At 46.0% G+C, this 16,438-nt stretch overlaps 1 protein-coding gene across 3 annotated transcripts in view; it reads right to left on the bottom strand.

Annotated features, from left to right (window-relative positions):
- SRGAP1 (SLIT-ROBO Rho GTPase activating protein 1) overlaps positions 1 to 16,438 on the bottom strand; it is a 330,458-nt gene that overhangs the window by 18,843 nt on the left and 295,177 nt on the right. For all 3 annotated transcript variants that reach the window (XM_056130792.1, XM_056130791.1, XM_056130794.1), the window contains exons 16-18: positions 7,162 to 7,267; positions 3,770 to 3,994; positions 533 to 612 (exon numbers count right to left, since the gene is read on the bottom strand). In XM_056130792.1, coding sequence (XP_055986767.1) covers positions 533 to 612; positions 3,770 to 3,994; positions 7,162 to 7,267 — 411 coding nt within the window. The remainder of the gene's footprint in view (positions 1 to 532; positions 613 to 3,769; positions 3,995 to 7,161; positions 7,268 to 16,438) is intronic.

Below are 16,438 nucleotides of genomic sequence, written 5' to 3' on the forward strand. Positions count from 1 at the left end.
GGATCGAACCCGGGTTGACCGTGTGCAAGGCAAACGCCCTACCCGCTGTGCTATCGCTTCAGCCCCCAGAACTTATTTTTAATGACAAAAAGATAGAAATCCCTTTACATATTTTTATCAATAGTGAATAGTAATGACAATGGGATATTATCCGAGATAAATCTCAATGAGTGGATAAAATCATGAAAAAACGGTACGATCACATTTATAGAAAGCTCAAGAGAATAGACAATGAAGCAACAAACATAGTGGTTACTGCTGAGAGGGCAATACAGGCAACAGAAGGAGAGAAATGCAAAGGAAATGTTGACGCTTTTCTTAAACTTGTTAGTGGCCGTGTGGGTTTTGACTGCAGTCATATTTTTCATATTTTACATGTATTTTACATACAGTTTATGACTGAATTTTTATCAAGTTAGATGCTTCTAAATTTAAGTCTGTGTATAAAAATTCTAGCTGAACTTTTAATGCAAGCAAGTCCACAAAAAGGACATAAAGACTACTTTGAGGATAACGCGAGCACAGGGCATACCGTCTTCGCTGGTGTGGGGCTCTGTGCCGGCGTCCTGATCCACTTCCTCCAAGGTACCGTGCTCACTGTATGGGCTGTCGCTGCAGAGGGGAAAGAGAGATTCATAAGAATCGTGATTCAAAAGAATGTTTTGCTTTGTTTCGTGCTACAACGGGAGGGGGAGTTCTTGGGGCCTCCTCTGGGTTCTGCGCGTGGGGGTGGTTATGGCACCAGAGAGGGTTCCCAGGGTACCTCCTGCATGCAAAGCATGTGCTCAGCTTTTTGAGTTATCATTCTCCCCCAAATCAAAAGAATCTGAAAAATGAATAATTGTGACTATAAGGGAAAAATATGCCTTTTGAGAGGCAATGGGATGCTCTAAGGGTTATAAATTATGTGAGGGCATATAGACCTACATCTTTGACACCAAGGCTTTGTACTTCCCTGTAAAGACAAAGTTAATTTGCACGAAAATGAGAACATTATAAATAATTATTAGACATGGAAATGAAAATTAGCTGAATTCTAGTGGAATAGGGCTGATTAATGATCCTATTAAGATACCAGATTTTTTTAAATTAATGTATTCCCTATCACATGTAAATTGATCTTTGATTTCTACTTCAAATCAGTTGGATCTTCACTTTTCTGTGGACACATGTTCATTTTACATCTGCATGACAGCTGTGGTTTTTGTTTTGTTCAAAACATTATCCTTTGCCACTAAATGCTCAAATGTACTATGATAAATATGAGGCATTGATTACAAATGCAAACCCGACATTAGTGTAAAAGCCATCTGTACTGCTGGTGTTTGGGGACATGGATAACTACTGTCATATTGACTTTATGTTTAAAATGAGAAATATCCACAGAGAACACTATGGAGGAGAGGACATAATCAAACATGCATTATTGGCTGCAGGACTACTATGGGGCTTTTATTCTGTTGTAAAAGCGAGTGGTCTCAAAAATTCTAGACTATAACATAACAAATAATATTGACCGGATAGCCACATACTTGTTTTCAATGGACAGCAGTGCTCGCTGCAATTGCCGTGGCTTTTTGGGAATGCTACACATCTCTCGACATGGCCTTGAAACAGTGATGAAAATAATATTCTGTATCTTGACAGGGCAGACTTTTACTCATTCATCTTCCCAGGGCCAAGTCGGTACCTTGCAGATAATAAGTGCTCAAGGAAATGCTTCTGAATTCAATTCCATGTATAAAATTTCTCTCTCTCTCTCTATATATAGTGGAACTAGAATCAATCATATTTTATTGTTAATTTAGAGTCAAGTCTCAGAGTTGTCTTCTGGGGGAGAGGGCGGGGAGGGTTTGGGCCACATCTGGTAGTGCTCAGTGGCTATTTCAGGTTGTGCTGAGGACGTATGGGGTCCTGGGAACCAGAGAGATACTAGCCGCATGCAAGGCAGGTGCCTTAAGTCCTGTAACCCATGCGCCATCTCTCCGGCTCAGTCTCAGTTTTCTACAAACAATCATGATGAGAATGTTGTAAGTAAAATAAATAAATAAATAAATAAATAAAGTTACCCAGCATAATGCAGCTATTTCCTATAGTTCTACTTAATCTGCAGTAAGGAAATGGGAAGAAAAATGGCCCTGGGCTTGTCTGGAAGGAAAAGCTCAGATGAGTCTATTTTGAGCGTTGCAGGATGTGAGCTGCAGGAGGGAAGCAGCTACCAAGGGGGCGGAGCTGTGGGCTCTGGACTGGCCGGATGCAGCCTCCAGTTACACCTACCACTGGCTTCGTGTCTTGGTCTCTCTGCCTTACTATGGAAGAGTGCTTTTCCGGGTATGAGGGGATATGAGACGCCCCAAGCAGCAGACAGCCCAAGGGAACCAAGGAAATGTCGCTGCTCTGATGGGAAAGCCAGGAACTTACACATACCAACAGTGAGCAGTGAACTTCCCTGACTTTGGGATACACTACCCTGTAAATTCCCCCTCCCATACTTCTCTTGCTAGGGGGCCCCATGCTACGGGCTGGGCTGGATCCATGCACGCATGTTCAGCTCAGGACATGGGCTCCTGAGCTCACACTGGCCCTGGGCACACCTGATGCCACAAAGCTACCTTCCAGGTCCTTCTCCATGGAGGATCCTCAGAGCAGAGGTGTGCTGATCAACTCAGAGTAACTGTGTGACCCTGAAGGTCTGAACTCATGACCTTGTGCAGAGCAGGAAGAATTTGAAGCCACTGAGTCATCTTTCAATTCCCTCCACCTCCTGGAGATACTTTCTGTGTGATGCCATGGATTTGAACCCAGGGCCTCAAGGACAAGACATGCACTCTACCACAGAGCAATTTCTGGGCAACATCCCCAGCCCCTGACATCATGGATTTGTTCACTATGATCACTGTCATTAGGATGATGTTAATCCATAAACAAAGATAAAAATAACGGTTGGAAAGTCTCTTTAATTTTATTATAGTTTTACAGTGACCACACCCACCCATGCTGGCGGTGAGGTCCCAGGCATCTCTGGAAGGCGAGGCTCAGTGGTGTGGCCCTGTCAGCCCCTGCCACATGGGCTGGTACTACATGGCCTCCCAGCATGGCCTGGAGTGGCCCCCAGAGCAATCAAAACATGGTTTTGATCTCCTGTACCAGATATCATCCCTTGATCCCCACCAGAAGTGACCCCTGAACCAAGAGCCAGGAAAAATCCCTGAGCACAGCTAGGTATAGCTTCCCAAAATAAAAACAAACAAACCAAAAGGAGAACTCTGAAACAGAATCAAAACAATCAGGTTCATAAAAATGAAACTCTTTTTTTTTTTAATTTTGGGGTCACACCCAGTGATGCACAGGGGTTACTCCTGGCTCTGCACTCAGGAATTGCTCCTGGCGGTGCTCGGGGAACCATATGGGATGCTGGGAATGGAACCCGGGTTGGCTGCGTGCAAGGCAAATGCCCTACCCGCTGTACTATCACTACAGCCCCCAAAGAAGCTCTTCTTGATAGTAAATATTAATATAATTCTATGAAACAGAAAAAAGTTTAATCCCCTACAAAAGTCAGGTTAGGCTGCATATTTCTAAAAAGCTGTATGTAATCTTTGGGAGAAAGGGAAGATGAATGAGTTTCCATAACAAGAAACAAGGGTTGTTGGGTCTTAGATTTAACTTTCCTCAAGTGCTGCTTATGGCGACATTCTTTTTTTCAGGTTGTTTTCTATGCTCCCATAATTTGTTTAAGGGGGAGAAGGCTGAAAATGCCTGGACTTACCAGTAGTCATCCCCAGCCATACATTTCTCATAAACAGGGCCATCCAGCTCCTTAGCATCAGGGAAAATAGTCTCGTGGTGGATGATGATGGTTTTGACAATTTCATTCACATGAGCCTGGCAAGACACTTGATCCTGTATTTCCGGGACGGGCATCAGTGTTGGCCCAAAGCAAATGGCCAGATTATAAGGATCCATCATGTTCTCATCACTGTACTGTGAAAGGCTACAGAAGAAAGCAAGACAAGTTACAAATAATGGGGCGGGGGGGGTGGAGTGGGGGTGAAGTTGGAGGGTAAGAGTAGAGAAAATCAATACTGAGTAAGAAATTTCCTATTCTGAAAACAGACTTTCCTCTTGGCTTTTATTACTAGAATAAAGTGATGTTCCATCCTACTCGAAGTTGGCTCAACAAACTTCAAAGAAAGTGAGTAACTTAGGACCTTTCAACTAGGTGGAAACTGTCTCGCTTGCTTAATTAAACAGTATTTTTCATAGCCACGAGGAGGTTTTAAGCTCATTCCTGCAACAGTGGGGACCAGGATCAAGTACATGACCTTCATTTGTAAAGGGCATGGTCAAGCTCTAAATGCTAATTAAGTAGCTCTAGAAAGGGCAGTGGTGATCTCCATAAAGCTTTCAAATCGGCTTCCTATTGCTCAGAAACATCTCAGATTTCAGTTTTCTCCTAAAAATCTTGAAGAAAGCCTAGAGCAAAACAAAGCACCTTTTCTTGGTCACCACTGAAAGGAAGCAAACAACTGCAGGCTTCAGAATTTGCTTGGGGGGTTAGACGACCAACAGAGGTGACAGGAGACTTTGAAAGTGCAAGAGAAGGGGGAGAGGGCCCGCACTTCTCTCATTCCAATTACAGCTGGAAAACTGGAGAATTCTGTGGCACAGCGCGCATTCTGAAACCCAGTCCTATGGAGACTGGGAATGAATCCCCACAAGGGACTCTCAATCAATGGGTTCTTTATTGCTGGGCTTCACATAGGGGAAGCTCAGTTCCAGGGAGAAGTTAGGGACCTTATCTTTCAGGGTCTCAAATGTCAGTCTTAAAAGAAAATGTAAAATTCAGGTGAACAGATGACAAATGGAAGGAGAAAAAAGGACTAGACTCCCTTTGGGAGATGGTGACAGACACAAAGACACAGAGATACCATGTGACAGGAAATAAGATAGCTCAGAGCTTAGAAAATACAAAAGCAGACTTTCCTCAGCTAACATGTGTCTTTTCCTTCTGCCATTTCTCAAACATACAACTGCCAAAGAAGGTCACAGTTAACAGCCCACAGTTGCGTTCGGATCATCTTGAAAAGGGATGCAGGAAGGAGCTAGCAGGATTCAGATGAAAAGCAGCCTCATTTCTTAAAGATGTATGGGTGTTCAGTGGAGAAAATCATTAGTTTTTCTTGGTGCTTAATTCAGTGTTCATTTGAAAAGGAAAAAAAAAAAGATGGGGCTAGAGTGATAGTACAGCAGATATGCAATTTCCTTGTATGCAGCTGACCTGGGTTCAATCCCTGGTATCCCATATGATCTGAGCAGAGCCAGGAGTAATTTCTGAGTACAGAGCCAGGAGTAACCTCTGAGCAACACTGGGTATGGCTCCCCAAACAAACAAAGCCTCTCCCCCTAAAACAATAATAAAAAAAACAAATAAAACTCCTCCTCCCCCCCAAAAAAAAGACATAAAGAAGGTGATTTTGATTTTACATCTAAAATAGTATGCACTGTAGCACTGTCCTCCTGTTGTTCATCGATTTGCTTGAGAGGGCACCAGTAATGTCTCCATTGTGAGACTTGTTGTTACTGTTTTTGGCATATGGAATATGCCACAGGGAGCTTGCCTGACTCTGCCGTGCAGGCGGGATATTCTTGGTAGCTTGCTGGGCTCTCCGAGAGAGACGGAGGAATCGAATCTGGGTCAGCCTCGTGCAAGACAAACGCCCTACCCGCTGTGCTATCGCTCAATATCCCTAAAATAGTATAGATAACTTATCTTTCGGAAAGTCTTGTCTTGTCCCCAGCCTCCTACTCTGGAGGCAGGTCTTGTCTCTGCATGAAGGCAGGTGCAGGGAGCCAGGGGGCATCTTGGGGCAGAAACGCTGGAAAGAATGCCAAGGCCTGACTCATGGCACATCTGCCTCTGCTGAGACATACAGCGAGTCAGTTTGAGAACTTCCTGAATTTTGTGTTCCATGTAGGTTTTGTTCAGGCATGTCAAGGAACCTCTGGGAGAGCCTGCGGAGGGCCCACAAAAGTGCAAGGCACCCCGACTGGGTGAGGGGAGGCACATGGAACCAACAAAGGCTGAAGATGGCAAGCCTTCATATGTTTACAGGGCTGCGTGAGCCTCATTAGAGGCAAATGGGTACCGGATCTCTTTTGCTCAAATGTCGTTTTTACCATACTCCTATGTCCTGCCTATTTTTAGGGGTGACTTCTGTATACATGGGTGGGTGTTTTCCTCCATTCTTTTCTCTGCCAGCACTTCTTTATTGTTTGATCCTTGATTTGGGGGAGCAGAGGGGGGGGGAAGCTGAATAAGTATAATTTCAGGAATGTCCAATAGGACCGTAATAAATCTTCATGACTTTTAAAGAACTTAAAACCTCGAGTGAAATGGAGAAGAGGAAACACGCTCGGTTTAGGAAGGAGAAACCACACCAGAATGGAAATCCATCTTCACCTCCGTATTTCTTCATTTCCAATCTTAACTGAAATGCTGAAGAGAAAAGGGGGTGCTGGGGGCAGGGTGAGGGGGTCTTGTGGCTGCAGAGAAGCCCACGTGTCCAAGAGCAACTGAAAATCAAGTTGTTGGCATTCAAAGAGTCAAGTTTCTCTGAAAATAATACCGTGATTTTTCTGACTCCTGTGGAACTGTGTTAGTGAATGCTTTAGAAAGATCTCCTTGGCAAGCTCTCTTCGTGTTGAATCTGCAGACATTCTTTTTGGGAATCTGTGTATGAGTCCTGCCAGCAATGGCCACATTAAGTGACACGCCCACTGTCTGTAGCGAGCAGGTGGTTTACATCCTTTTGACAAAAACATTCATGACAGAAGCTTTAGCTTTAGATGGGATTGAGGAAAACCGGAATTCCCGGAAAGGCAGTGCTTCGTGTGTTAGCTGTAACTGTTGCACTGCAGGTCACAGTTTCCGCGCCTGGGTAGAGCTTGCATCTGGCATGCAATGACCCTGATCTGCGGGGGTGGTGGGGTGGGGGGAGCTGTGCCTTCAGTCTATATTCAATCATCTGCGCTTCAACTCTGCTGATAAATGGAATCCAAGGTACATTTCATAGAATCCAAGAATAAAATGCAAATTCAGAGCAGTTTCAGTGGAGACAGTGGGAGGCACTGGCAGAGTCAGGGATGGGGAGTACTTACTGATTGAGGAAGGCAAACAGGTACCTCATCACGATAAGGACCGACCTGGGCAAGGTCAGGAGGAGTTTGCGGATGTGAAGCGCCCTCTCATAGAGATTATCTATTCCTGTGGACAGAGAAGGTCACGTCAGCATGCTCTCGTGTGCCACATCTGTTTACCTTTCTGTTTCGGAGCCACTCCTGGCCGTGCTCAGGGGTCACTCCGGGAGGTATTCGAGGAGCCATATCTGGTGCTGGAGGTCCAATGGGGTCAGATGCAAGGCCAGCACCTGACTCCCATACAGTCTCCGTGGTCCCGTGTGCCACGTTTAAAGCAAACCGCACCTGCACCACCTCTCTCCCAACTGCGGTCTGTACAAAGCAGAACACTGCCCATGGGCAAGGTGTGTGCCACTACAGAGGATCAGTGAATTTCAGGGCACCTCTGCTCTTCGGATGGTGTTCTCATCCCATGGTCTTGACCTTTGGCAATTTAGTTTTCTAAATTGGATTCAAATAAAAATTTAAGAAGAAAATGGAAAAATGTTTTCTTTAAATAAAAATAAAAATTATTATTTTTTTTACTTACTAATAGCTCTAGATAATGTACCTGGTAGGTTTTCTTTAATTTCTTTTGTATTTTTTTTGGGGGGGGGGGATGTGGTTATACCTGTAGTGCTCTGAGCACAGAGATACTCCTAGCTAGGAGTAGCTCTGCGCTCAGGGGATATCGTGATGCTGGGAATTGAACCCAGGCCTACCACACGAAAAGAACTAACTCCAACCCATTGAGCCAGCTCTCTGACCCCTGCTACGTTTTCAACCCCTGTGCTACCTGTTGATAAAAGCAGCTATTGGGGATAAGGCAAATCGACCTCTCCAATTTTTCTTATGATTCATCTTCCATTTATTTGTCTATTTTTAGGATTCAGGCAATATGCCTGATTTGAACTTCTCCTTCAAAACCATTGTAGTATTTTATCTATAAGAATATTTATTTTTGGGCCACAGAGCTTGCTCATAGCTCTGCACAAGAGATTACTTCTGACGAGCTTGGGGAACCATATGTGGTCGATTAAACCTGGGTCAGCCACGTGCAAGACAAGTGCGTACTGACTTTACTATCATTTCAGTCACTATTTACCTTTTATTATATTATTTGATTTTTTTCTTAAATGGGCCTTTTGAGCCAGAAATAGTTCAATAGATGGGAGTGCATGGGGAGGCCCATGTTTGATCCTCAAACCAACTCCAAGAGTGATCCCCAAACAGAGTCAGAAATAGGTTCTGTGTTTGGGGGTCCCTCCTGATGGTTAAAGAAACTTTGGTACATTTACACAATGTAGTACTATGCAGCTGTCAGAAAAGATGTAAAGGTAAAGGCTCTCCCGTTGATCGTCGATTTGCTCGAGCGGGCCCAGTAACGTCTCCATTGGAGACTTTGTTGTTACTGTGTCTGGCATATCGAATACTCTCGGTAGCTTGCCGGGCTCTCCGAGAGGGGCGGAGGAATCGAACTTGGGTCGGCCATGTTGGCCGCTTGTAAGGCGAACGCCCTACCCGCTGTGCTATCGCTCCAGCCCCCAGAAAAGATGAAGTCGTGAAATTTACATATAAGTGGTACTACATGGAAAGTATCATTGCTAAGTGAAATGAGTCAGAAAGAGAGGGATAGACATAGAAAGATTGCATTCATCTGGGGAATATAAAGTAACAAAATAGGAGAATAACACCCAAGAATAGCCAAGATAAGAGCCAGGAGGTTCACTCCATGGCTTGGAGGCCAGCCGCACATGTTAGGGGAAAAGGCAGCTCATATAGAGAGGGGAGCACCAAGTAAAGGGTGTTGGGAGGATCCTCCCAGGATGAGAGATGCATGCTGAAAGTAGACTATTAGACCGAACATAATTGCCACTCAATGCCTCTTTTGCAAACCACAGCACCCAAAAGGAGAGAGATCAAAAGGGAATGCCCTGCCACAGTGGGGGGGCGGGGGGGGGGCAGGGTGGCTGGGAGGGATACTGAGATCATTGGTGGTGGAGAATGGGCACTGGTCGAGGGATGGGTACTCGATCACTGTATAACTGAAACCCAAGCACAAAAAATTGTAAGTCTACAACTGTACCACATGGTGTTTCACTAATAAAAATAATTAAAAAACAAAAAACAAAAATTTGGGTCAGACGCATATGAGGCAAGCACCTAAAATCCTTGCACTATTTCTTCAGTCCCAAGGGGTCTGAAGTATTGAGTTAGGCATTTTGAATTCATAGGTGACAAAATTCCTGCTTTCACAGAATTTACTGCTGTTTATAGTTATTTGTTTTATCTCGAGGTACCTGGGGCTTTCTAGTATTATTTAATCTTTTTATTAGATGTGCAAATTGTCCAAAGCATCTCAGTACAAATGGTGACATTGACCAGAAGCAAGATTGTTAACTAAACATCCATTCTTCGAATAAACATTATTCAAAGTGACTAAATGCCACTAAAAGTTACTAAAAACCATTCTTGAATGTTATGCACCTCTTCACAGTTTTTGGTGGTGGTGGTGGTGGGTTCCTCGGAGGTGCCTGGGTACCAGGGGCCACTCCTGGTGCCATCTGGCAGGCAGTGTGGGTGTGACAGCTTTATGGCTCAGGCTAGTGATGGGATGCTAGGGGATCACCAGGGGTGCATCTGGGGTGCTGGGATGGGGCCCCTGTGTGGTACAAGGGACTGAACTCAGGCATGAGGCCCAGCAAGCTGAGCTACCTCCCCTGCAGACAGCACATTTTCACCATTTTAATCTACTTCTTTTTTCTTTTTTTTGGGGGGGGGTCACACCTGGCGATGCACAGGGGTTACTCCTGGCTCTGCACTCAGGAATTACCCCTGGTGGTGCTCAGGGGACCATATGGGATGCTGGGAATCGAACCCGGGTTGGCTGCATGCATGGCAAATGCCCTATCTGCTGTGCTACTGCTCCAGCTCCCCATTTTAATCTACTTTTATGCAAGTGAAACTATGGTGCCAAGTACAGGGCACATATTGCCATCCACTTAGCAGGAGAGGAAAAGGGGACCTGTCGAAATGGCTCCCCCAAAGTGGGATGGCTAGAAGAGATAAAGCTTGGACTAGAACCTTTGTTTCCAAGTCACAGTCTTGGACTTTGAAACAGCTTTACAAAGTGCTTTGAAGACATCCAGGAAGTATATATTTGAGAAAAATATTTCAAAGAAAAACAGTGAGCCTGACAACAGTTTTGAAGCTTATTACGATATCATATTATAACACAGGTTCTTAATTCCTGATGGAATTAATATATCCTACTAGAAATCTCAGGGCTGGAGTGATAGCACAGCGGGTAAGGTATTTGCCTTGAACGCGGCAGACCTGGGTTCGATTCCTCTGCCCCTCTCGGAGAGCCGGGCAAGCTACCGAGTGTATCTTGCCCGCACGACAGAGCCTGGCAAGCTCCCTGTGATGTATTTGATATGCCAAAAACAGTAACAAGTCTCACAATTTGTTGTGAGACGTTACTGGTGCCCGCTCGAGCAAATCGATGAACAACGGGAGGGCTGTGCTACTACTGTGCTACTAGAAATCTCAGATCTTGGAGCCGGGAGATTGCTCTAAGGCTGGAGCTCAGGCGGTGCTCACTTGAGGCCTGGCCTCAGTCCCTGGCACTATGTGGGTGCCCTGAGGGGGCCCAACCACCTTGCTGGGAGTAGCCCTCAAAAACTGCTGGGTGTGATCCCAAAATAAACACAAACCAACAGGGAACAAAACAAAAACAAAACCTCTGATCTTAGCATCTGAGACTATACTCAATGGACTTCCTCCAACTGTTTAGACTTTCTTTTCTTTTCTGTTTTATTTTTTGGTTTTGGACCATACCCAGCAATGCTCAGGAGTAACTCCTGGGTCATTCAGAATGACCCCGGGATGGTGGGGTTCGAACCCAGGTTGGCCACGGCAAGACAATTACCCTACCCACTGTGTTACCGCTCCAGACCCACTGCTCAGATTTCTGCTTTTCGCCAATTAATTATGATTATCCCTTACTCTTTCTGTGGGTAGAATTCCCTTATTCTAACTGGTTATCCCTATCTTGACCTGCTTCACAGTGTCAGCTGCATCCAGACTCACAGTTACAACCCACCCCCTCCACGAAGGTGGTATTTTTGCTTTGCTTTCTTATGTGGATGTTAAGTTCTGTTATTTCCACGCCGGGGTCTTTCACTGCTAGTTTCCCAATAGAAGTCTTCAGTACGTCTAACTCAAATCATCCCAATACTATTCTAACTCGTTTTCCCTTCCAATTTCTCTTTCTGGGGCAGGTGAGCTTCTCCAGTGGTACTCAGGGGCCCAGGGACGAAGCCAGGAGGTGCTGGAATTAAACGTGGAGCTTGACCAATGCAAGGTGTGTGCCTCATTCTTTTGAACAGTCATTTATTTCCCTCCAATTTCTATAAGATAGGGGTTCTCAGCCTTGGGCCAGAATCACTCAGGAGAGTTCTTTTCATATGCAGAGATGTTCCAGGTTCTTCCTACAGCCACGATTCAGAACCATGCCTTGATTACTCATGGCCAGTGCCTTTCCCCGGAGCCAGAGTGCTGGCCCCAGCTGCGGCCCACTCATCATTAAACCCCCAGGTGATCTGAGCATTTTAATTTCTCTCTCTGCACAGCTGGAAAGGGGAAAATGTATCATGAATATTCCCACTTAACCACTAATAAGCATGCAAGGCAATAAATAATTCATCAGGATTCCTGGGCAAAATTACTTTATTCCCATCTTTGAGTCATTGCTGGGACTGTGGCTGTCACCTTCTATAAGACAGGATTTCCGAAAGTAACCAGAGGGCAAGGATAACACGATTTCCTGTCAAGACTTTCAAGTTTTTTCTTTCTTTTCTGCACTGTCAGCAAATGGACTCAGGTCTCACACACCCAAGGCATGATTTTCCTCTGAGTCATTAGTACCAGCCCCTACACTTTTAAATTTTCAACATAAACCTAAATTACAATGAGTCCAGTGATACTGAAACACATCTTAATAATGAAATGTTATTTTATTATCCATATAATAATAAATAAAAATATCATTTTAGCTGCTGTCCACAAGGCTCCCATGTGGCCGCCATCTTTCTTTCCAGAGGGAGGAGGGCGGAAGGGAGCAACACCCTTTCCCCTCTGGGCAGAAGTGATTGCCTGGATTAACGCATAGTCCTTTCACTTTTCTGCTCCAAGCTGCTGGGTTCTGCATTAAGCCCTTGTGCTTCTGGGGCTGTGGCCGTGCTGGAGAGCCGCTCGTGGGGGGCAACTGGTGACCTCGGTAGGGCGTGAAGGACGGACCGGAATGCCCCCCTTCCCATGAGGTTTTAGTCACCCCCACACCCCCGGCTCATACCTGCTGTCCACAAGGCTCCCATGTGGCCGCCATCCTTCTTTCCAGAGAAGAGAGGGCGAATGGGGCAACACCCTTTCCCCTCCGGCAGACTTGATGGCCTGGATTAACACATAGTCCTTTCACTTTTCTGCTCTAAGCTGCTGGGTTCTGCATTAAGTCCTTGTGTTTCTGGGGCTGTGGCCGTGCTCCAAACTTAACTCTGACTTTCAGGGAGAAAGATTGGGTGGTTTACTTCTCATTGATCACTTTGTATATAGAGAGATGTCGCGCGGGTAAGCGACCGCGCGGTTTTGAGAAAAAGTCCTCGTTCCCGCATACTCGAGCTGTGATTGTAGAGGCTTCTGGTCACCGGGGTTCCATCTGGGGGAGGCGGGATGCGGCACCTACTCCATCTGGAACTTGCGGGTGAACTCGGCTCTTTTTGGAACCTGTTTTTTCTTTTTTTTTTTTTTTTCCTCCGGGATCCCGCACCCTCCACGTGTTCTTTCTCTTATGCTTAAGGCTTCAAAGCTGGGGGTGTGGGGGCGACTAAAACCTCATGGGAAGGGGGGCGTTCCGGTCCGTCCTTCACGCCCTACCGAGGTCACCAGTCACCCCCCCACGAGCGGCTCTCCAGCACAGCCACGGCCCCAGAAGCACAAGGACTTAATGCAGAACCCAGCAGCTTGGAGCAGAAAAGTGAACGGACTATGCATTGACCCAGGCCATCAAGTCTGCCGGAGGGGAAAGGGTGTTGCCCCATTCGCCCTCTCCTCTCTGGAAAGAAAGATGGCGGCCACATGGGAGCCTTGTGGACAGCAGGTATGAGCCGGGGGTGTGGGGGCGACTAAAACCTCATGGGAAGGGGGGCGTTCCGGTCCGTCCTTCACGCCCTACCGAGGTCACCAGTTGCCCCCCACGAGCGGCTCTCCAGCACGGCCACAGCCCCAGAAGCACAAGGGCTTAATGCAGAACCCAGCAGCTTGGAGCAGAAAAGTGAAAGGACTATGCGTTAATCCAGGCAACCATTTCTGCCCAGAGGGGAAAGGGTGTTGCTCCCTTCCGCCCTCCTCCCTCTGGAAAGAAAGATGGCGGCCACATGGGAGCCTTGTGGACAGCAGGTATGAGCCGGGGGTGTGGGGGCGACTAAAACCTCATGGGAAGGGGGGCGTTCCGGTCCGTCCTTCACGCCCTACCGAGGTCACCAGTTGCCCCCCACGAGCGGCTCTCCAGCACAGCCACGGCCCCAGAAGCACAAGGACTTAATGCAGAACCCAGCAGCTTGGAGCAGAAAAGTGAACGGACTATGCATTGATCCAGGCCATCAAGTCTGCCGGAGGGGAAAGGGTGTTGCCCCATTCGCCCTCTCCTCTCTGGAAAGAAAGATGGCGGCCACATGGGAACCTTGTGGACAGCAGGTATGAGCCGGGGGAGTGGGGGCGACTAAAACCTCATGGGTCGGGGGGCGTTCTGGTCCGTCCTTCACGCCCTACCGAGGTCACAAGTCGCCCCCCGCGAGCGGCTCTCCAGCACGGCCATGGCCCCAGAAGCACAAGGACTTAATGCAGAACCCAGCAGCTTGGAGCAGAAAAGTGAACGGACTATGCGTTGATCCAGCCCATCAAGTCTGCCGGAGGGGAAAGGGTGTTGCCCCATTCGCCCTCTCCTCTCTGGAAAGAAAGATGGCGGCCACATGGGAGCCTTGTGGACAGCAGGTATGAGCCGGGAGTGTGGGGGCGACTAAAACCTCATGGGAAGGGGGGCGTTTCGCTCCGCCCTTCACGCCCTACCGAGGCCACCAGTTGCCCCCCACGAGCGGCTCTCCAGCACGGCCACGACTCCAGAACACAGAAACCAATTTCTTAACTATCTGACTTTCAGTAGAAATACTTCCAGGGTCAATAGGTAAAATAGCAGAAATCCAAAACCAACATTTAATTCTTGAACCCAGCTGTAGAAAGCAAATCACTTCACAATGCTTTTTCAGCATGTCTGATTTGGGGGGGGTAAACTCTAAATAATAGTGGTGAATCTTTTATTGAAACAATCTAATCAAAGCGGATAGAGTGTTAACTAGAATTCATCTTCCTCACAGGGACGGGGAGGGGTGGGGGGTGGGGTTTTATTGGGGTTCTTCATGGTAAAAAATAAGTATTGGTAAAGGGAAATGTGTTTGATATTTGCATGACTGAGACATAAACCTGAAAGCTTTGTAACCTTTCCCAAACTGATTCAATAAATAAATAAAAAAAAAAATGAAAAAAAAAATCATTTTAATTCAAAATTTAAAATAGGAAAAAGAATCCTATAATTGAAGTAGATTAAGCCTACATTATGTTGAATATAGGAATGTCTGGGGGGTTGGACCACAGAGATAGTACAGAGGGTACGGTGCTTGCCTAGCATGTGGCCGACCTGGGTTCGACTCCTCCCTATATGGTCCTCAATGCACTGCCCGGAGTGACTTCTGAGTGTAGTCAGTAGTAAGACCTGGATGTGGCCCAAAACAACAACAACAAATGTTTTGGGGGGGTGCAAAGGCGCCTTCAAAGAGGTGTTTAGGGGACTAGGGACCATGCCCAGTGGTAGTGGGCTCAACATGATGGTGTGAAGGCAGTTCTTCGGCAATGAAGGCCATATTCTATGATGCTCAGGGGACCATCTGGTACAGGAGCTTGAACTGGAGTGTATATGTCTTAACTCCTGTATTATCACCCCAGCCTCATGAGCAGAAGTATATTTTAAAATGTATAATATACTTTACAGGGCTGGAGTGATAACACAGTGGTAGGGGCTTTTGCCTTGCGTGCAGCTGGCCCAGCCGAACCAGGTTCAATTCCTTCACCCCTCTCGGAGAGTCCGGCAAGCTACCGAGAGTATCTCGCTCGTACGACAAAGCCTGGCAAGCTACCTGTGATGTAGTCGATATGCCAAACACAGTAACAACAAGTCTCACGATGGAGACGTTACTGGGCCTGCTCGAGCAAATCGATGAATAATGGGAGAACTGTGACTGTAACCATACTTTACAGAGAATGGTCTTGGTTCTTTTTCTTTTTTAAAAAAGAGGGATAGGAACTTTTAGAAATGTTAAGCAGATGCACACACACACACACACACACACACACACACACACACACGCATTTGCTCAGGCCCTCTGGACAGTGTAATAAAGAGAGCAACATCTCCAGGAGCTGTGTTCCATAAAGACCAAAACATCTACCAAAGCACCTTTCGTGACAACTTCTTGGGGAACTTAGAAAATTCACACTGCACAGTAGGCCACGGAGGCCACATCCTATGATGTGAAATATCTACAGAGAAAATAATTTAAAATCATTTTTTGTTTAAGGGGAGAAGTTTTACATCTGTAATTACTATATATTTAGGCATAGCTAGACTATCCTTTCCTATCCAAAATTAAGTGGTTAATAAAGAGTATTACCTGCAGGACTGGAGACAACTCAGAAGGCAGGAGCACAAGCTCGCATGCAGGAGGACTGGGTTTGATGCGCGTCACATAGTCCCCTAAGCACTACTGGGAGTGCTTGCAAGCACAAAGCCTGGAGTCACCCCTGAGTATTATCAGATGTGCCCATAAGCCCAACTGTGAAAGACCTGAAATAATGCTTTGTTATTGCTACTTAAGTTAAGGTAAAAAGAGGACAAAATGACTATCTAGAAAGTCTAGTTCAAAAACCTCCAAATTCTCAGAAGTGAAGCATACTCTATTATTACCCATTCTTGAAAGTGAACATTAAGATTTACTAGCATTTATTTCCTTGTTCATTAAAAAATTATGTTTGTACAAATGGCTTTTACATTTCATGCCTTAAGACCAGTCACCATATTTGATATTTTTAATGTAAATAATTAATTATAAAGATGACTGGTATCATTTTGGGTAACTGGACTGGCAATGAC

Source organism: Sorex fumeus, unplaced genomic scaffold (genome assembly GCF_029834395.1).
Source record: "Sorex fumeus unplaced genomic scaffold, SorFum_2.1 ptg000081l, whole genome shotgun sequence".
In the NCBI taxonomy this organism is placed as follows: Eukaryota; Metazoa; Chordata; class Mammalia; order Eulipotyphla; family Soricidae; genus Sorex; species Sorex fumeus.